The sequence below is a fragment of the Lottia gigantea genome, assembly GCF_000327385.1.
Source record: "Lottia gigantea unplaced genomic scaffold LOTGIsca_36, whole genome shotgun sequence".
NCBI lineage: Eukaryota > Metazoa > Mollusca > Gastropoda > Lottiidae > Lottia > Lottia gigantea.
In genome coordinates this window covers 646628-670044 of record NW_008709220.1, presented here as the reverse complement: position 1 = coordinate 670044, position 23417 = coordinate 646628, and the positions used below count along the sequence as shown (strand labels likewise).

The 23417-nt window shown below is 33.4% G+C and overlaps 1 protein-coding gene across 1 annotated transcript; it reads right to left on the bottom strand.

The window, feature by feature from the left end:
* Nucleotides 1-17785: 17785 nt before the first annotated feature.
* Nucleotides 17786-23276, bottom strand: LOTGIDRAFT_217017 (hypothetical protein; the record flags this gene model as incomplete). The annotated part of the gene is made up of 9 exons (XM_009058847.1): nt 23109-23276; nt 22012-22191; nt 21507-21552; nt 20922-21060; nt 20563-20687; nt 19418-19546; nt 18897-18954; nt 18533-18605; nt 17786-17860 (listed from the first exon to the last, which is right to left on the bottom strand). The coding sequence occupies exons 1-9, from the start codon at nt 23166-23168 to the stop codon at nt 17786-17788; spliced, it is 885 nt and encodes a 294-aa protein (XP_009057095.1). The 5' UTR covers nt 23169-23276.
* Between the last annotated feature and the right edge of the window lie 141 nt (nt 23277-23417).

The window sequence follows — 23417 nt, the reverse complement described above, 5'->3', positions numbered from 1 at the left end:
GATTTTCTGTCAAGTGGAAGGGGGTCTGCTACAAACATATTTCTGTTTGAGAGTGCTCTCAAAGAATAGAACAGTGTCAGCTTTTTATAAACAGGCCCATCATATTTTTCACAATTCTTGGAGTCTGATATATGTCGAAACGTACGGAATGGACGCGTGAAGAGATTGAGCGCCTCATCACAGAATATGAAACTCGTCCTGTGCTTTGGGATGTTCAATCGACTGAGTTTCGAGACCGGCAGAAAAAGAACGATGCATGGAAGAACTTGGCTGAATCGGTACAAAAAGACATTGTGTACTCTTTTTCTCTGTTTGTCTTTCCATCGATTATAATTATAGCCGTTTTTTCTTGGACAACAACATTTTCCAATCGGAAGTTGTAAATCAAACTGGCAAGATGTCGTGCAACTCGCACCAGCTGCCCACGAGCAACTCGCAAATGTAATTTGTCTCTCAGGTGGAAGGACACTTGAAAGTTTCTCACGTTAGTTGATAGCACAAACTCTCTGATACTCGCAATAAAATTTACTCTCAAATGGAAGGAGTACTGACAGTTCTCTCGCGAAGGCTCGCAGAAAAAACTCTCAGACAAACATCACGTGATGTGCAATGCGAGTAATTTGGACAGGATATGGCGACAGTAGTTTACCCCTTACAGATATCGGATGCAGGTACATGAGACAAAAACTCTCCAGTCGATCGTTTTCCACTATGTCGACAATCTCGTGCGGATCAAGCAATAGAAAGGAAAATGAATTTGATTGGTTTGATATCGTAAAGGTGCAGGAACACGTGCTGTCTTGGTCAGAGATTGTTCATTATATAATATTTATAATCAGACACAAGTTTGATAATTGTCTCCGACTTTTTTTTATCGTCTGCAAGACAGATCACCATCCAATCAAATTCATTTTCCCTTCAATTGCATGCTCCGCACGTGATTATCGACAAGGTGGAAAACAATTGACTGGAGATTTTTGTCTCCTCGTGTAGGCCACGCGATAATCATGTAGTGGATGTGCACGCACACGTGACATTTTACTTAAGATTCAAGCCGGCGACAAAAATCGGTCACCAACAATGTTCGTGTGATTCCACACTCCGACCTATTTACGAAATAGCAACATATAACTGTCTGAAGGTGCACAGTGAGTAACAACATGTTTCAGGTTCTGTTTTAAATATTTCTACAGTTATATTATCAAAAGGGGTCAGTTTTTTTAAAACTTATCTTAAAATAGTTTCAGTGGTTAAGTCTATTGATATTGTTTTATTAGCAAGGAAGATAGCATCAGAATTCGATTGTGACTATATTTTTTTTGACACCTGACTTGATTAGGAACTACCTAAATTTGTCAATATCTATGTAGATCAATGTCTGGATAAAGCCGCAAATAGAGGATGTCCGGTGTCCAGTGCGGTGTACGTTGCGGAATAATCGATACGGACCAATATAGAAGAAGTGAACACGATTGGTCTCTTCTATTTTCGTTTATATCGATAATTCCGCACCGTACCCCGCACTCGTCTATTCACACTTTAAGATTGAATTAAAAACATTAACATCAACATCAATCCATTTGATTTATTTACGAATATTATAATTTTTATATCAACGTATTTTAATTCCGCTTGTTGATATCTGAATTACAATTTAAGATTATGTCTTCAATAATAACTGACTGGTCCTAAAATGTGTATCTACAAAATCAACATATCCTACCAATCACACGTCAAGTCTGTGTTTTCTTTGTTATCAGTGGCGGTGTCATCCTTCCGAGGCTGAATTCAAAATGCGGCATTTTGACTCCTAGTCGCAAACCTCTCTTGGAGTGTCTGAGAAGGTTCTTAGAAAATTTTCTAAAAATTAATTTGATTTGGTGCATTTTGGTTTGTTAAAAACAGAGTGGGGGGTACAATTGGGGTGCAAGCCATTTTACTAGGGGGGTAAAAGTTTATTATATACAACCAGCTTTAAAATCAAATAGGAGGAGGGGGGGGGGGGGGGGGGGGTTCTGTTCCTGATTAGGTTAACTTAAATAAATCTTAATTTTAAGATTCTGTTTGGGTTAATGCAGATTGGAAATGTCATGTTGTGTGCAATGACCATATTTTCCAACAGAAACATATGATAACTCCTTTTAAGGGATCCTTGACATACAAAGCTTGAGACAGACACGCCTAGATTTACTGACCTACTCCCAATCACAGGGCAAGATGCTTTAAGACAGTCTACATATCTAATAACATTATTTTGGTATTTTATAAACCCAGTACATCTTTATTAGCCAGGACCAGTGAAATACAGACAGACGTAAAACTTTGTTTATATTCATTATCTCAATATGGTAAAGAACAGTCCAACATAAAACTTCATTTCATTGAGTAAAATCCACTGAGAGTTAAACCTTCCTAATTAATTTTATTTTAATCAATTGTTAAGACAACAGATGACCCCCTTTTTTTTCCTTTTCAAACAAATGGTTTGGCTAAGAAACAGAAAATATACAAAAACTTGATATTGATGTCAATACATTCAATTGAAAGATTTCATATTCAGCCATACAGATCACTTTTCAGAATTAAAATCGCACATAAGGTTCCACTTAAACCAAGTATGCCGATTTGGACATCTGTCAGCCATGCACCCTCACAGAAAAGGGGCTGACCCGTGTTTGCCCCCTCCACCCACTTTTCAAATTTGTTATCATTTTAAATAGAGAAAGAATGAATAAAGGGAGATAACTCACATTCTCTGATGATAATTGTTGATATTCGTCTGCAACTCTACTACTGCTCTGATTGGTCAATTCTTCTCGTTCACATTGTTTTATTAACTCATGTCTAAAAATAATTCAAATTATATACAAATCTAAAACAAAACAAAATCTTTAAAATATCGTCTCTTGTGGAGCTGGTTTTTATTTTGTGTTTGATAATTTATTAAGGGAAAAATTAAAAGTTATTTAAAGATGCTTTTTAAATAGCCATAGGGAAATTCTGGTTCAAATGCTGCAAATTTGGGTTGATAACATACAAACTTGAAAAAAAAATACACTTCTTAAGTTTGGTCATCATTTCAAAAGTGAGGTGATGCTGTCAAGATGGGCTGACATGGAAATAGTGTCTAGTCATTCGCATGGGACAATAAACTGAGGCCCTGTTTACTACAGACTGTGCATGTTAAAGATCCTCAACATTAAAAAATCGGTAAAGAGCAGACTAATGCCACTGTCTTGGAAAAACATCCATCATTGCACCCTGTATGGCATTGCCCATATTTCATTTCATTCCATTTTCAAAAGCGACGTATTTCCCCTACTTTCAAAGTAAAAATGTGAGAAATATTACATTGTATATGTAAACAAACTAAATCATAAAAAATATATTCAAATTCTCTAGCAATATGGTTCATTTTCTAATCAATTTTTATAAAATAAAACAATAAGAAAGAATAATAAAACAACAGAATCAGTTTCCCATTGTAATCATAAAACAAAATGTAATTTTATCCGCAGACTTGTTTTTTTCTTATTCTGTTTTATGCATTGAAATTTGAATATGACTTTGGTCTACATTTGTTTGGGTCAGATAAATTCAGAAATTAGGAAATACAGAAATCCTATTGGATAATAAAAATGTGTTTTAATTCAAATTTATTGATTGACCAATCAGATGAAGATAAGATTACTTGTATATTTGGAAGGTTTTTTTCTGTTTCTTCAATAATTGTACAATATTTGCTTATTGACTGTTAACATTGTTTATAATATTCTGAATTGTTCAGGCTCTAAATTTGAATATTGCTTGTACTAGCTCTATGTGTTTTGACCAAACTAATAATATTAGATGTTATAAAGAGCAAAAATGTTTTTGAGTTTTTGGATTTGTTCTGGTTGATTGTCGATGGAATTGTGTTTTTCCTACAAATAAGATTTTTCAATAAATCCTGAATTTGGCAATAAATAATGTAAACTATAACTTACTTTCTCTGGACTAATAAAGCCATTTCTGTTCTTTCTCTTACATATTCTTTCATTAGCTAGAAAATACAAATAGAAATAGAAATATTAAAACAGAATCTTATAATTAATCAAGACTTTCACTGTGTGTGATCTGTTTCTATCAACTGTAAAAGGTGATCAATGAACAGTCTCTGGCATGAGGAATCCCAGGGAGTCTGTGACCATAGTCCAACTATGTACCAGACATAAATTCAGGCCCTATAAGATACAACAATCATTCCATCTGTCTCTTAAGGGCCATTTACTCAAGAGTAAAATCCTCGGGTCCACCAAGAGTCAGCCCGGGGGCAGTTGTTCACATGTCGAAAACTCTGATAGTCGACTCAGGGGCCGCACTGGAGTTGCCGATTCCAGTCTTCACTCAGTTTATGCCGATAGATGGCTACAGCCAGGTCATTGGTTGCCCAGGCTTCACTGAAACTGAGACCTAGCAGACTGTCTTCGTGTAAACACAAACAGAGTTGACCTCGGACTTTTAACTCTGCAGTCAACCTGGGTCAGTAAATCCTCGAGTCCAAGTCCAACTTTAGTTGCTTAAGGATTGTGTCATGTTCATTTCAGTATAAACTTGGATTTTAGTACCTAGCACCTGCTGGTTGTTATTTTAGTTCAATTTCCCTTTAAGAAGCCATCTTTAACATGATCAATTGAGAAATTATGACCAAAACAATTAAATACTTACATTACAATGTTCTTCATAAATAGCCATGGATTCAGGACTGTCTGGAAACGGCGCCAGAGGCTGAAACACAATAAAAGAGAATAATATCAGCATTCTCTAGAAATCTACACACAAAATTATTCCTGATAGGACAGTAGATTTTAAGAGATCAGTCCGTAAAACAGTTTAAAACTAGATATTCAGATTATTGGTACCCATTTAGACCTAGGTCAACTGGAATAATTAGGATAGCTGTCTTATTCAAGATCACCACATCTTAACACACGACCAACAAACAGAAATTTTAATCACTCTCATCGATAATACCTATAATTCTGTATCAAAAATAAGTCCTGATATAATTTCAAGCTTTAAATAGTAAGACAGTATAAAGCTGAGTGTAACTGAATAATCCATCCTTACTTACAGCTTTGATCAATAATTTCCCAATTTTAACACATGCCTAAATAGGAGCCCAGGAACAACAGACAGAAATTTTCAGTCTAGTCGATTGAGCTATAGATTGTACCCCAAATTAACATCAACTGTCCAAAAAAGGGCCTGATTTATGTAACTGCTCTAGTCCATATACAGTATTAAAACCCCAACCCAATCCCCACCCCACAATACAAGCTGCCCTGTCTCACCTGTAGGGGATGGTCAAACCAAAACACTACCGAATGACATAATCAACAGAATGGCATACCTCAGTGATAATGTAAAACAACAGGTAGATTGAAGGACTCACGGAGCATATTTCAAAACCCCAACCCCTACCCCACAATATAGAGGTCTGCAAGACAGACCGTCAACATTCAATCAGATTCATTTTCCTTTCAATTGCATGCTCTGCACGTGATTATTGACATGGTGGAAAACGACTGACTCAAGATTTTTGTCTCCTTGCCAGTTGGTGAAAATTTTGATGAGACTCTAGTCGGCGACAAAAATCTTCGACCAAGACCATTCATATGCCCACACCTTAAGCTATCCAGTCTCACCTGTAGAGGATGGTCAATAGATAGGTATACCATGTGCATCATATTGTTGAAGGCTGGGTTGTTGCCTTGACCACTGACAGCAGCTGGCTGACCAGTACCAATAGGGTTAATATCTGGAAAAACAGCCAAAAATATCTTTAACATTAACCCACACCAAACAAAAGAAAACAGTCATATTCTCTTTTCTATCAACCAAAGGCAAGTAATCGTCCACCAGATAGCAATCAAATTATTCCACAGAGCGACAGTGATAGGGTAAAGCAACAGGTATTCTCAAGAACCAATGAAAGGGAATGAAGCTATATAATGCAGCAAAGTGATATCTCTCCACCTTATGTGTAGTTATAATTTGAATTCAGAGAGTTTTCCTGAGTAAAAGGTACTGCCAACAACTCAAGGACCAATGAAAGGGAATAAAGCTATATAAAGCAATACAATAATATAGTGGAAGCTGCCATTGACTTGTTATCTTTCTTTACCTTATGTGTAGATAATTAGAATACATGTATTTCAGAGAGTGTGCTAGAGAGACAGGTATTTTCAACGACTGATAGACCTTATTCAAGCCACTGAAAGCGATGTTCATAACACAAATTAACCCATCCTTTGAAGCTAAATAAGCCACCAATGTGTTTTTATATGTAGTTAATCTGCAATATCTGTTGATGTGTACGACCATACATGTAGTTTAAATTGGTATATTTTAGTTTGGAGTTTGGAGAGCAAAGTATAAAAGCATTAAGCTTTTTGTTAATATTGAAGTGTAAGTACCTGCGTGGCTATGAGAGGCGGGAACTCCACGAGGTGGCGTTGTCCAGGATGTAGATCTGATAGGAACTGGAGTGGGATCCGAAGCCTGAGCAGGATGGGAAATGGATCGAGCTGGTGGTGATTGAGCTATCGACCCACCTGCAACTTGGTTTAATACCCCCGGATACGACCTTACATGGTGAAAAGGTCCTTGACCTATATGACTTGATGTTGCTATGGAGATACGATTAGTCTCATCTGATCCAATTCGTTTGTGAGTTAAGCCTTGAATAGAAAGAGAAGAAATTATGTTAAGTACAGAAGCAAAAATAGACTTCATAAGAAAAGAGAAAATCCACTGGACCAAAATGGGAAACCAGCAAATAGCTACAAGCACAGGAAAAGTAACCCCAAATTTTCCATTTTTTTTTTATCAAAATTTATTTGACAGCTGCCCATAAAAAATTGAGTTCCTGTTTCTGTGCATGCTTTTACCCTGAAATATAATGTAGGAGGCTGATTCTTCTACTGAAACCAAAAAAACTAATACTACTATCAGAACGGAGCATTTACTATTGTATACTTCTAGTTCTTATTCAAAACATAAACACCAGCAGTTTACTTTATATTAGGCGGTAGTGTATTTAGGGGGAGGGGCCCTTAAACTATGGCCTCCCCCTTGAGGTGATAGGTCTTTTTTTTTTGTCTTGAAGTGAAAATTAAGTCCTCTAGATGCTCCAAATTCATCTCAGGTCTGTTGGCTTCTGGGGGGCCAGTCACAGTCCCCTGGCCTCCGAGGGACAACTCATTTTTGGCCCCCTGCTCAGGCATTTTCTTGATACGCCCCTGTATTCAGGTAGTATTACAATCATGTTATGCGATCTTCAGACAACTGACCTATATAATTCAGACAACTGACCTATATAATTCAGACAACTGACCTATATAATTCAGACAACTGACCTATATAATTCAGCCTAATTCAATTACTAAATGAAATGAAATAAATGGAGTTTTACATCCTACTCTTCTGCAATTCAATAATTAATTATTCTACCTCAAAATAAAGTGGACAGCTCTTGTTTATGTTTTGAATAGTCACTAATCAGTACTTTTTACTTTGCTTCACTATTCTACTGATTATAAAATTAACTACAAAATAAATAGCAAAATCTTCTTATAAATCTTCTTATAAATCTTCTTATAAATCTTCTTATAAATCCAACATGATGTTCTTTAATAGGCAAAATATAATAAACCCAAACTTTTACATTTTCCACCCACAGAATATTTTATTATTTTTACAATGTTTGTATGTTGAAGGGCTAAATTATAAACTGGTCAAATTAAATTTTCTATAATAACTACCCTGAACCTGAAGGAGATAAAACAAACCTAACCTGGTTTACGGAGGTGTGACGTGCCCATAGATGGTGTAGAGGGCGCTGACACATGACACACAGATTGCGGAAACATGAGAGTGTCACATGATAAAAATCTATTTAGTGCTGTTGTTATGGAAACAGAAAATAAGCAGAAGACATACATTAAATATTATAAAGACAAGACAAAAATATGTTAAAATTGAAAAAAGTTGAAATTGTTAATTAAAGTAAGTTTTTAGAAATGAGAATAATTAGTATAAAAAATGATTTAAACTAATTAGAAAATTATACTAAATACATGATAATGGTTTAATTTTCAAGTTTTGTTTTCAGATTAGAAAAATATTGTGTACTTCTGAAAAAAAAAACAAAGAAAAAGAAATGCAAAGCTGATAGAATGACATGAGTTTTACTGATAAAAAATGACAAAAATTTATGATCAATGAAATGAAAGGTTGCCCCATAAAGCTGTAGTCTACGCCATTACAGAAGAAAACTCCATGCAATTTATACTACATGGGAAAATGTTTTAAATAATTAATATACATAACATATGAAGCCAGCATATCTATTTTCATGAACTTTTTATAATCCGTTTAAACATTTTTTTGTGAAATCAAATTCAATCCAAAATTCTGAGATCTCATCTCTTCTCAAGTTTGTCTACAACATTCTGAAATATTTTTACCCAATCAAGGGCAATAACTTTTAAACCATCATCAAAATATCTCAGACTACAACTCATTAAGATAAATACCATCAAAACCAAATATCATGAAAATCAGATGAAAATATTATTATATAATGTACCAATTCTAAAGTATTTCAGCTCACTGTTAAAAATAGGCATAATGTCTTTCGCATACCAATTGTAATAGAAATCAGATGAACACTGAAAAGTCTTGGTTGTGTTCACTTGAGAATTTGTGTCTGGACTGACAGTGGCTATGTTAAACTATGTCTACAGTAATATAGAGGGTGTTAACAAAAAAATATACAGAAAGCGAAAACAAAACTAATGTAACTAACATTCAAACCATGCCATGAGGGGGCAATTTCCCAAAATAAAACCCTAAAACAGAAAACAACCCACCCAGAAAATGATATTTAGAAATCTGATTGGCTGATTGATTTCTAGTGATCGACCAATTGTTGATGCAAATTTTCATAAGTTTAAGTTTTAGACAATCCACATTTTTTGTAGGTCAAAACAAATATTTGCCCAAATTTGTGAAAACTGTACACCAAAATCTTGAGATTTTAGCTCCTTAATGTATCTGAAAGTTTAACCTAAAAATTCATCCGTCAATTTTTAAATGCTAAATATATTTTAAAAGTTTAAGTAAGTTTGCTTTATGCTTTTCGAAAACTGTTAAAAAACTACCTAATTGTAGAGAAATATGTCTCCTATGGTTTCTAAAAGTTTCCATTAATAATACTGAGCCAATGCCAAACAACAAAACTAGTTCAAACTGCTTAATCAACACTTAGTACTCTCCGTTTTTAATTAACCCTTTTTAAAACAAATTCAGTTTGATCAAAAAGATACATAAATATAAATAGCACACTTTAGAAATATTTTCATGTGTAATTTACAACGTTTTTGATAATGAAATTTTGTTTTTGCAAAGAAGCAGATTGCCACTTTAAAGGGACAGATGCAGCATTTTTAGGATTAAATCATACCCGGGTCTCAGGAAGGTGAATTGTTCCGATAAACTGATCAGTAATAATGTTTACACTTTACCGTCCAAATTTGAGCCTCCAAGTTATTTTAACGAGTCCTAATTTTAAGAGAATTTTATTTTGAATAACCTTTGATGACGTCATGTGTATACAGTAGACTCAATCATCCTGTCTCACTTCGTCTATGCACAGTTGTGACAGAAGATGTCTTGGTGTCAGAGACTATATCAACAAATTTCAGAGAGAAGATAAGCTTGTGAACGAAGATAAATTTTTTGCTTGAGGTCTGTTTGAAGGAATTATGGGATTTTCGTACAATTTAAAACTTCTGAAGACTTTTTACAAAATATTCAAGGTCCAAATCATCCCCTGTAAATGCCACGCCTGTCTCTTTTATTATAAAAGATATAAAAGTAACATAACCATATCAGTTGGTTGAAAATGAATTGTAGACGGACTGAAAGTCAGAATTTCATTTTATTTAATCTGAGATTTTCAAATCATTTATCTAGGTTTGCGACAACAGGTCCCCATTTTGACACCTTCCCAAGCCTGTAAAACGTCAAATAATAATGAAAAAAAATGAAAAAGAATAACGAAAATAATACACACATCAGGTTTTCCTTAATTCCCCTAGTATGAAAATGCAATCTAACACCAAAATGTGCACCAAAACACCATACAAAAGTTTTTGAGAAAATTTTTTGTCATCTCACCTAAGGGCGCTTGTTCTGGTACCGTAGTCGGTAGAAATATGTAGGGAGTTCCATGTGACCCTGACCTTCTATGACCTAAACACAAGTAATGATTACATCACACACACAAATTGATGACATCACAAACATAGCTAGCAATGATTGGTTAAGCAAAGTTACACAAAGAAAGTCACTTAATATCATTCCATTTCTAAAAGAAAATTATTTCCAAAGTGGATCTTGATCATTGCCTATATACTATCAGCCTGCAAGAATATCAATAATGACCTTAAGTGACGAGAGTCTAAACTTTTCAAATTATCTTTTAAGGAAAATAAAGTCTGATTTAAATTCTTAAAAGTAACATCTTGATATAGATAGTTAAATTCTCTCAGTTCAGATCAGTAAACATTAAGATGACAGTAAAGCCGACAATATCTACAAATTTCCAGTTAATTTAAACATAGCATATCATATAATAAGAGTTATATCCCTTGAAGTTTCTTTCTTTGTGTAACTTTGTTTTGAAAAAAAGCAATATCCATCACCAAATGATAGAAAAACAAGGCAGGAATAAGTTCATATTGTTAATCGGGGGTGGAATTATAAGATTTTGTGTCAATTGTTAGAGATTCAAATTAACAAAATCATGCCAAAAATTTTATAACATTCCAGTGGGTGATGTGGAATTAAAAATAAAATGTGTAGTTTCTCAAAATAATAATGAAAAAATTCAAAAACATCATGCAAGTTTGTAGACTGTGTTGATCTCAATTCCAGCTTCCAAACAGAACATGTACTGGGATTGAATGGGCGTTAATTCCTGATCAAAATAACTGTCAAGAATAACCATCTCTAAATCAAGGGTAACAAATTGAAAGTGACTCATAACCCTTTGAAGAATCACGATGAAAACATGGATGATAAAGCAAGATAAAGTGACTAATATACATTGGCTTCAATCTGCAAGAGACTTTAATATCAATAGCCAGTCCTTTTGTAAGCGCAGATATCAGAGTACCATCAATACATAAACAAACTATCAGATGACGACACATGTAAATTGCGTTAAACGTTATGTGCCAAACCTTATTAAAGAAGTGTGTTATATTCCATAATATTGTCTTGTGTTTTGTTATATGTGCTCCTCGCTTCTATATGTCGTTCAAATCTTTTACAAACAAACTAGTCCAACACAGATATAAAAGGCTGAGTATTAAGAAGAGTTTTATGTTGTAATAAGTGATGTTATGAAAGCACAGACACTGGTTAGATGTTCATTCAATTGAGGGATAATTCAAACCCATTAAATCTATAAGTTTATGAAAGGAACTGGTAGTGTTTATATATTGATGGTACCTTGATGAGCGAAGATATCTGTGTTATATTATACCTCTATTAACTTGTGCTGTACCAGGTTGTATATTTAGATCATCATGTTTACTGAAATCAGCTGAGTAACGTTTATGAGTTTCAGCTTGAACTGGGGTACCAGATCTTGACGTTCTCGGACTGTACAGATTCTCCAGGCTCGCAGCTAGGGAAGGGGGAGCACTCTGCTGGCCTCTTGTTCCTCTCTCTTCCTACAATGTACAAAAGACAAGATTTATTTTGGAAAAGCAGGGATCAGCAAGCCATAATGAAATGTTTGAGTAGGACAAATGGTAGAAAAAATATTATCAAGGCTGGATATAGTGTGTCCATAATGTATTTGACACCCCTCATTTTTCTATTGAACTCTTCCACACATGCATACTTACAAACAATATGAAACTAAATGTATGATTGGAAGAGCTTATTCGTATGACTAGGGGTGTTTTTGTTACATGCCAGACACATCCAGCCTTGGATATAGTGATACAAAATGACTTCATTGCCAATCTCTCCTATAAAAATTTCAATTTTTGTTTCAAACTGAAAAATGAATTATGCACTCCAAAAAATCGATTTGACTAGATTCATCTACAAAACGGTACCAGTAGTTACAGATTTCAGATGACAGATAGATTAAGGATCAACATAATTATTCACATTTTCTTTAAATTAAATTTTCATTAATTTCAGTTTATAGTCCATAATGTATCCTGAGACAATAATGGATATATGATAGGATATGATATATGAGAAAGTTAAAGTATTATAGCCCCAGCCTCATGGATAATTGACAAACAAACAAACAAACATAGATATAAATTATATATATCATAGGTATAGCCTGGATTGAGTTACAGGTATTATGATTAAAAGGATTGTAATGGGGTTTTCTTATATTTTTATGTGTATCAAGGACACTTATGTCAGCGTTTTGAACCATTTCAATTTTCAGTCAAATGTCTGTGGTTCTGGCAATTCCAATAAACCCAAGCATTGTATTACTTCCCTAATGCAAGGCCTTTACGATAGTGATATCATAAAACGCTTTGGTACAGTGGAAATGCGAGACCAACAGACATGAAAAATTGGTAAGAGTGCAAATTGGGGCTTGCGGTGTTACACATACACCTCTTTACAACTTTTCAGATATTGACCACATAATCTGAACAAACATTTCTCAAATATAGACAGGTAATCTTTTATTGAACAGATCATTGATTGGTTAAAAATTAATGACCCAGAACACAAGGTGCATAAGAAGTTCATCAGATCATGGATTGAAAAATATCACTAAGTTTTGCACAAAAATTTCAACTCTCATCCAGGCTAAACCTCTGTACATTATTAAGACAGAAGGCATTTTTCTATAATCTAAGCTAGTATACATTAAACATAAAATGATACTGTGATCCATCATGGGTTCAGATTTTAAACCCATTTGCCATGGTGCCAGTAAACCATGAAGTAACTTTTGACTTTGTCCTTTGTTTTCTCTCGGTGTAAGGCCAATAACTTCTATTATATCGTGTTGCAATATTCCAGAGACTCCTTCAACAATCTTACATAGTTTGCTTATCCTTTCCAGTTAAAATGAAACGGCGTTTTCCATCCGACTTTTCTGTACCTGATTGGCTAATGAAGACAGTTCCCAGTAGAGAGCTATAGACAGACTATATAACACAACATAAACTACTAACCAAAGAACAATTAGACACAAAAGCAACAGAACAACATAAATATAATATTTATCATGATGCCTGTAGTTGATGAGAAATGTTTCTTGCCCTACTAGTCTTTAAGTAGATCATAAACTTACAAAATAAAATCGGTAAATTTTGAATTTCGAATCAGACATGTCAGACCATTCTGAAATATTAATACATGGGTCAGAATTAGTTTTATTACACTGCAGTGACATAATCCTGTCTATCAATCAGAACATTCAGCCCATGAGTCTGACACCAGAAATATTGTACCTTGGAGATAAAACTAAGAAATCTGATTGGTTGAATGCAATGGTGTTTTTGACCTATGAAATCTTTAAAGATACGAGAATTGTAAACTATCAGATGACAGTCTCCAGATTTCACTGAAACAATTAGTTAAGGTATAAACAGGCTCTAAATTTTCTAAAATTTTACGTCTTATTTTCAGTATTTAAGCGGAGTACATTTATCATCAACCACAAGACATAAGATTGTATGATTTCAGATTAGAATTAGAATGGAAGGCGCTAAATACATCATACATGACACAGTTCAGACCAATTCCCTTTGTATATTCTAAAAGAAAGTAGACCTTATCTTTAGCTTTCAAAAGTATTGATATCTATCATACTGGTACATCAGGCAATTCTCCTCTTTAAAGGGACAAGTGCACCATTTTGGGGGGGACTATTGAATATATGTACATAGAATTATTTTAGGAAAGAAATGATTTCCTGAAAATACCCTTTCTTAGGTATGTGGCCAGACCGGTTTGTTCTGGTTGGAACCCTTCTAGGGCAACGAGGCAAAAGTGAAACTACATTGGATCCACAAGCTCAAAACTATGGCACCACTAGGCATAAATAAATTCATTTAGCTTCCCTACCGTCACTCGTCACCCTAATTCTATATGTAATTAGACTTCCAAAATACTAGAAATGAAAGAAGGTACAAAAAATGGTGTACCTGTCCCTTTAAAACTGGATTCATGACACCAACAAACAGAAAGTATTGTGGTGTAATTGACTATGCTGCTGACATGTGTTTTGGATAAACAATCCTAAACAGGACAACTTTATTGGAAATGAAGAATAACCAAAATTAGAATTTAAAGCCTTGAAATTCTGACTTTGTGACATCCAAGAACCTTTTCAAAAGTTTTAATGATGTCACCATTTCAAAAATCATATAAATTTGTATCTCTTAATTCTTCAACAAAGATCTCAAATAGTCGAGAAAAAAAAATGGTATTGGCAAAACCTAGTAGGGATTATTGGCTTCATTTTTTGAAAAGCTGAAGATAAGGTCAACTTACAATAGAATATACAAAAGATTGGCATCATCTTTAAAGCTAACATAAAGTTTAAAAGAAAAGTCTGATCACTAGAGCTACTGCTTTAAATCATTAAAAGGATACTACCTCTTAGAATGGACATACAATATAAAATCTCAAACTTGGTCAATAAGAGTATATATTCATCAGTTAGACTTACCAGATGGCATGACTAAAGAATAGAATCTTAAGTTTATTGGATTATAAGGGAATTCTGTTGTATAGTTATGACACCAGGTAATTCCACTGATAAACTAAGACTCATTTTGGCCAAGTTTTATACTGGTAATTTAAATCTTTGGTCATACTAAGAGGTAGTATATGTTTAATTAATAAAGACATTGTTAAACTATTGTGTTATATCTAATTTGTCTACATGTTGCAGGGATTATTTGACTGACTTTAGGTAAAAATAACCCTTCTTTATCTAGTACTTTCTTCATAACTTCATGATAGCTTTAAGGTATCTTTTATTACATGGGTTCTTTATGCTTTAATTCAAATGTCTACAAACTTTCTACTGCAAGGGTAAGTACCATTTTTAAATGTGAAAAGTCAAAATTCTAAAAGGTGCATTAATGACAAGTGCATTTCTTTTGATTAAAAAACTAAAAAGTATTTCTACCAAGAAAAAGATATTTATGAAAAATATAAAATTTTGACTACATTTTGAAATTCCCTTTTTCACCCAAAATAAATGTGCTCATTTTCCAAGATATATCCCAGATATAAACAGAATCTAAGTTGTTGTTTCTAGACGAAAGGAAGCCATGTAGAAAAGATCAAAAGTCAAGCTCACGTTTTGTTTGTAAGTTTTCATAGTGGGAAAATTATCCTTAGTTTTTCACAAATAAAATATTTCTTTGAATAAAATTAGATAAATAATTGGCTGGAATACTCAATTTTGTCAAAAAAAAAATTGGCAATCAACGCTTGCTAAACATAAACCAATAGTTTGTAAAGGAAGTTGTATATTTAGTGTACTGAAGAATATACAATCATAAAATTCAATCTAAAATGAAAACTATGAATCCAGTGAGCCAGACTGTTTTTTTTCATTACCTCAACTACGATTGTTGGCACAACTAACTGCTGTCCCCTCTGATACAAATAAAAATAAATAAACAAAAATATACAAACAACATCAACTAGGCTAAAACTTAATATAAAATAACTTGGCACATCTGAACACCTCAATCAGCTAGTTCTGTTATGGAGAGTTAGATGTTTACTCGCTAACCTGAAGATCTAGGGTTTGACTTCAAGTTCTGTTATGGGAAAAGAGTGGGCAAGTTTGAAGCTTGCTCTTTTATCTGAAACTCCTTCGCATAGGTTGAGACAAATTCCCAGATTTTTCAACCCGGTTTCCCCTTGACAGTATTGCGGTTCAGTTGGGCTCACATGAAACACATCTAGTCATTAGGATTGGAGAAATAATCAATGTAACACGCAGTGTAAGTTAAAGAGTCCTCGACAGGTGGAAAAAAAGTGGTCGAGCTATTTGACTATGTCAGCACAAAACATTGATCCATATTTCCCATCTGTATTTTCCTAGCCTCATAACATCTGTATCCCTTCTATTCAGTTCTCAATGTTCAACAGTATTTAGAATCTCACTCCCCAATCTCTGTATTATCTTTATCAATTTGTACTACACCCTTTTTAAAAAAACCTGAGTTTGAACTAGATAACTGAAGTTTCAATATAACAATACACAGCAAAATAAAAACAACATCAATCAAAATTCAAAAATATGCTGCAAAAAACAAATCTAAAATACACACCAATAATTCATTGGGACAATTTTAGTGTTTCCCTGCAGTTGTACTATAAGGTGCTTTTGTGTTTTGTCTTTTAACCCTGGGCTAATTCACGTGCTAATGACTTAATTTGATTGGATGGGTGACTGTTCGTACAAGTTTGACTGTATAACATTATGTTACATTGCAGAAACATAATCTTTTCATTTCAAAGATCTTTATAATAGAAAACTTTTCCCTGTAAAGTTTATTTACGTCTAAGATTTTTATATCCAACACAATGTTTGTAAAGCTTACAGTATTAGAACTAGTTATATGAATTATATTCAAGTGATAAATCATATGGTGTGGCTGTGCTGCGACTCTTTCATGTATGTAATATCTTCTGAGTTTAATTTTTGTAGAAACTTTGAATCTAAATTGGTCCCCTCCAAGAAATATTTCACCCTGTGAAAAATTTTGACAAATGACATAAACCTTCTGATAAAAGTGCATTAAACAAATGTATGCTTAGCCATGATTGACCTGTCGAGTAAAATAGTTGAACACCCGGTAAAATTTTCAGCCCTCCCCCTCCCCCCTCCTTCCCCCACTTAGGAGCTTTAGCTAGCTATTGCCCTGATCTGAAAATTAAATAACATGTACTCTATCAGTAAAAATGATAAAATATCAGGCAAAATTAAAACGGAAAATACAGTACCTCGACAACTACAGGTGTTGATCTATTGGTTGTCTGATGTGATACATGAACTGGTATCCCCCTCTCTAGACCTTGACGTACTGTATCAGAGATCGTACCACCGTGTGAGGGAGGTGGGCTGACTGTATGGGTAGAGGAACCTGACACTGTCGACTGGGTAAAATGAGGAGATCTGCTACCTTTAATTAAAAACAATAATCCTTAATGAAATTTAGAGGTAGAGATCACATTAAATAACTGATTAACAATTTTATGGTATACTATACTAGTCCTGTACACCATGTTTCAACAATTTACATTGTCATTATCAGTTTATATGGTATACTATACTAGTCCTGTACACCATGTTTCAACAATTTACATTGTCATTATCAGTTTATATAGTATACTATCCTGAGTTTATCATATGCATTGTTTCTACAATTTACATTGTCATCAACAGGTGAAAAAATAAATGAAAAGGGCAAAATACTTTAAAATAATTGATATACATGGTATATTTGGTGAATTTATCCTCAGTAGTATATTAGTAGGGATATGAATTTGCAGCCAATTTTTTCTTTCAAATACTTTTTTCATATTCATCAAAGATTTTACTAATTCTAATATTTTATATTTCTTTTTCTGTACATTTAGAGATTTGCTAGAAAGATGCTAAGATTGTATACAAGAAAATATAAAAGTTATAAAATACTCAGGTAAAGTTAAATTAAAATATCTTACTAGCATCAGAATGGTCATGGTTTTCTTTGTAAGACAACGGCTTCTCAGCTCCTTCAAAAAACTGCAGAGAGAAAAATAATACAGTCTGGTACATTTATTCTGTGGCTAAACTGTTTTTTCCATATTTTTGTATTTCTATTGAGTTTGTTAATTCATTGTATGATAAAAAATACAGCTTTAAATATTTCATTTTGTTTATTTCTAGTGGATTATTTCATGATCAAGCCTTTTTTCATTTTTATTTCTTTTAAGTTTTTACATCGCTTTTATAAATCAAATTATGTGACATAAGTTTAAACATGGTTTTCCTTATTTTTTAGTGTCAAATTAAGCAAACTAATTGACTAATTGGTGTTTCTAATGAATTATCATGTATATTTATTCATATCATTATGTTCTTATTGCATATAATTAAGAGTTTTAATCAATCATAAATGTACATGTATGTACAGTCTGGATAAACAAAAAGAGTTTTTGACCATTCTTGATTGGTCACTCATTGGAATTCTGCAATAATTCTCTTATCATTTAGCAAATTATGACTTAATTATGGACATGAGAGACAAACTGGTATTTATCCAAGTCATTAGAACACATCTACTTTCTATTCATATAAGTAATAGCATTTTTAATTCCATAAATAAAAATAAGGGAACCCATCTTTAAACCTCAAGCAATGCTAGGTAAATATCATATGTTATTAATATTGGAAAGAGTATGGAAGTTATCTTACCTGGAATAAATGAGACATTATTCTTACTATTTCTGTCATTGAAGGTCTCTCTACAGGATTAGATGACCAGGATCTAAAATAAAGATTTAACAATAAGTACTTTTGAAATAAAGAAATTTTCAACAAAAATCAGTAAGACACTAATATCTCAAACATTCAGATTTACTAATTTTTGTTGTGAAAAAACGAAACTTTTTTGCTATTTGCAATGATGGAACTTAGCATGCTTTTTATTTTTAGTACTATCGGTTGGGGAGAATCAATGGGATTTGCATGCAACATACAGGATGTGGGTTAATTGTCCTTTATTGAAATATAAACACAATATATGACTATCATATCTATATTACATAAAACATAATACCTGGTCATCAACAGTTCCAGTGGTTTGGGTAAGTTCTTAATCAATGGAGGACGTTTTCCTGACAATAAAATATAAATTTATGAGTCTGGATTAAAATGGATGGAACTATAGTTTGAATACTCATTTATTAAAAAGTAAACTTTTTTTTACAAACAATATGAACTTTTAAATGAATTTATCATATTCTTTGTTGAGGTGTGAGAATAACATTGAAACATTGAAAGTAATAAATATTCTAGAAGTATATATCCCTAATAATTATCTTATTTATCTATAACCAAGCACTGGCACAGGCAACAGGACTTTTATTACCTCACGGAGGATTCTAACCCACAGCACCTAATCGCCCGAGCAGACGACAATCAAACTTGCTACCGACTGAGCTATTCCACTGTCACTGTCCACTAGGGCTAGGGAAAATAAATGTTTAATTGTTTGGTCTATATCTATTTAAAATAAAAAAGACTGCTCTAATTGAAGTTGAATTGACTCCAAAAACATTTCCGCTAGACTAGACCTACCTTGATGTACAGCCCACATAATTCTAAAAGCTGGTCCCCCAATTTCATCAAACGGTTTTCTTCGAGTTATTACTTCCCATAGTATAATACCCCAACTAAATACATCACATTTCTCACTGTAATTACTACCTAGAAATACAAAAATCCTTGGTAAAACAAGGGAACTTTTCCCAATGTTATCAAAATTGTTTAAATGGCCATCACACCATAGCCATCAACAGTTGCGTAAGGTTGTAAATAAGAATATTATATATTAAAGTCTTTAAATGCCATTTAGCAATTGTAAGTACAATATATAGACGTCCTCAGGCACAGGCGATTGTTGAACAAGGAAGATGGAGGGCACATTGAACACAGTATGTGTACAATTTTTATTTGATGACTTTCAGGGTTAGACAACAACATCTTAAAGTATATTGTGAGAATTTTGAAAGAGATCAGTTTACCAACAGTTGAGATATTACAGGTCGAACTTTGGATCACCCTATATATACTGTCATATGTTTCGGACAAAATTCTCATGAAACTGAATTATGAGTTGCGTTTTGTACCCATGACCACTTCCGTTATTTGCAACCATACACAACTGGTAATCGCTATGGTGTGAGAGCACGATAGGTCTACTTTTTCATGATGTCATTAAAACAAGAAAACCTTCCCTAAGTTTTACAAAAAATTTGATCATGAAGAGAGGGGTATCGCGTCGCTTCCTATGATTTCTACTCAGAATATAAATAATCAGAACTCTGGCACAAGGTTGTGAGAAAACTTTGTCAATAAAATTCTATTGAAGATATTCATCTGTCTATTCTTCTCCTCAGTAGTTGGAACTGCCACTAAGTCATGTTGTAAATTAATCATTGACAGGATTCAATTTGAGCATCTCAGTTTGAGATACAAAATGACCCCTTTTGAGATTAACCAAAATCAAAATTAATCATGACGATCTGCGAATCAAATCAAATTGTTTATTTGAAAGTTTAGTGCTGGTACATTCTATAAATGATACGGAAATTTAAAGAAATGCAAATCAAAATCAAGTTGATTAGCCAGAAGTGAAATTTAGTGTGATAAATTGTTGATCAAATTATTCAATCTAAATTGAATCCTAGTCATTGAGACAAACAAACAAAATCTTGGCTTACCTTCAAAGACTTCTGGTGCCATCCAAGCTGCACTGCCTTTATTATTTGTCATGTGAGTCTGTATATCACAAGCTGTACCAAAATCACAGATCTTTAAGACTGTTCCTCCCATTATTAATAATAAACTACAAAAATACACAATATCATATAAGTAAGCTTATTTGACGCCTGGCACAATTTCATTTTGGCAGGTGTCTCGTGCTCGGTTAGTTCTTTACATGATGTCATTTGCATGATTCGTCGAGTATATGGTGGCTGTGGATTCCGATATCGATCGGCGTGTGAAAGTCTGATGATCTTGAATAAGTCATCTTCACTCATAATTGAATAGTAATGAAATGCAACTAAACAGTACATACTTGGGTGGTTTCAGATCTCTGTGTATTAAAGCTTTAGGACTCATACCATGTAAATATTCCACACCTCGTGCACACTGTAGAGCCCAACTCATAGCATGGGCTGCTGTATATTGAGGTTGATATTGAGTTCCATGTAAAACTGAAATAGATGACAATGGAATTGACAGTAACTAGTACTATCTCACATTGCGATTCTCATATCTTCTCGTTATATTATATACTGGGAACCATCATTGTCAAAAATGGTAGTAGTAAAAGATTTCAGAGGGACTAACCCATAATATTTTGATAATAAGTGGGTAAATAACAACTAAGCTTACATGTATAACAAAGAAAGAAGTGGGGGTGTCCAAGTTTAGATAACTGATAATCAGGGATAACTGGTTGTACAGCCAATCTTTATCTCCTATATTAAGCTTACATGTATAGTAATACATCTTATAAGCATGGTATAATAACAAAAAACAATAAAATATTTTGTAAACTAGAGAAAAAGATAGAAAGGTAGGAATCAATGATCTTTCATCCCCACATAAATTCTCTTAAGGGGCCAATAAAAACACACAATTGCACAGTAGAACTTACCGTTATAGAGGGAGCCACCTTCAGCATATTCCATCACCAGACATACCTATAATATTAAATAATATCTATTTAGTGGCAGTGTTGGAAAGTTGGCAATCTAATTCAAATTAGATTCTTTCTTTTTCTGTCATTTTCTTCTCCATGGTAATCTACAGGATCATATCAAGAAATACACTCATCAAATATATATGGAGCCATTTTTAAAACAGTCTTAGCAATGAAATTATTTATAGAATATTTCAATATAAAATTGCAACAGATGACAATCACTGAACCAATTCTGTTCAATCAACCCCACAAAATTTACATTAAAGAGCATACCCATTCTTCTACAAAAATTATGAAATTATAAATTGGAATTAAAAAATTACCGAAATATTTTATTTTATCATACAAGAAAAAGAACAATTTTGTTCCTCCAGTGTTTACTGGGCTTTATGAAACCAAATTAGTCCTGATCTATTTTGACAATTTAGTAAGGTCATGTTTGTGATATTATACATACTGGATGTTGTGTACAGGCACCGTAAAGTTTAACAATGTTAGGATGACTGACTCGAGACAGTTGTTTTAGTTCTGTTATAAACGCTTTCCGTTCAGATTCTGTTTCTATATTTTTGACGGCAACATCTTTATCTCTCCATTTTCCACGACTAACTACTCCAAACGCTCCTTTACCCACAACCTAAAAAACCCAAATAACTGATAGTCGGAAAAACACAATTGTTTTTGTAACATTCTGGGACTTAAGAATGTAATTCAAACTATTTTTTGCTTGGATTCCATGATGGTTGATTGTTTGTAAGCTTGCTTGTGTTTTGAAGTCATGTTAGCTCACTGATTAAAGGCTTGATAACCTGGGTGTCTCCAAATAAATTCTTCAAGATGAAACCTTACAACATGATTTTTATAACACAGCCTCGTCAAATGCAGGTTGGAGGGGCTATCAAATGGGACCATATGCAAAAAAACTTGTTTCACTAGGCTTTTTAAAACTAGCTAGCTGATGATTAAAAAGGAAGGCTAATGCGGCTGTCTTATTAAAATGTTCCCAATTGGCATTGTAGACCCACAGGCCTGTACACTGTATGTCTACAGAGTAGTCAAGAGAGCCCAGCCAAGTAGGATGTAAAACTTTCATTTCATAAAATCAATACCTTAGCAAAGAAGGTAATAATAAAATATGGAATGGTTTAGGGTTAGGCGATATACTGATATCACGATATATACTGGTATAGGAATTTATATCATTAGTAATTTCGCCTGATTAAAAAATATCGAAATATCACCATATTGTGATAGATCATTTACACAATTTAAACAAGTAACTTAATATTTGAAACAGATGGTTTCTTTATGATATTCAAGACTGAGGTGTTTTAAAGACATATTATTTTTTTCTGTCATTTAAATTTTAAATAGAAAAACAACAACATTTTGTATCAAAAATCAGTAAAAACCATACTTAAGTATAATAATATCGTGATATCAACTTCATTCAATATCGCCAAGCCTTAGAATTCAATGCCTATGTTTTGATGGTGGGAGGGGGAATTCCACAATAAATAACAAGAAGAAGCCTTTAATTATTGACAATATTACCTCATAAAACTCGATTTCTGTGATGTTAATTTCCTCTACGAAGCTTTGTGGTGACTCCATGTTATGATTGTTGCCGTCTGCTACAAATCTGTCATCTTCTTATCCGTAAATTATCGACATTTTCATATTTTTCTCCAACAAATATTTTCTCTCCATTTCTCAAGAAGCCATAACTTCCGGTTTGTGATATGTCAAAAGGTAAAGGCCATGTCAAGGTCCCGTAATCCAAGATGGAGGTCTAAGATGTAAACAAATAAAGTTTTCACGCTCAAATTGGTGGTTTTCAGCTCTAAGATTATCTATTTTTCC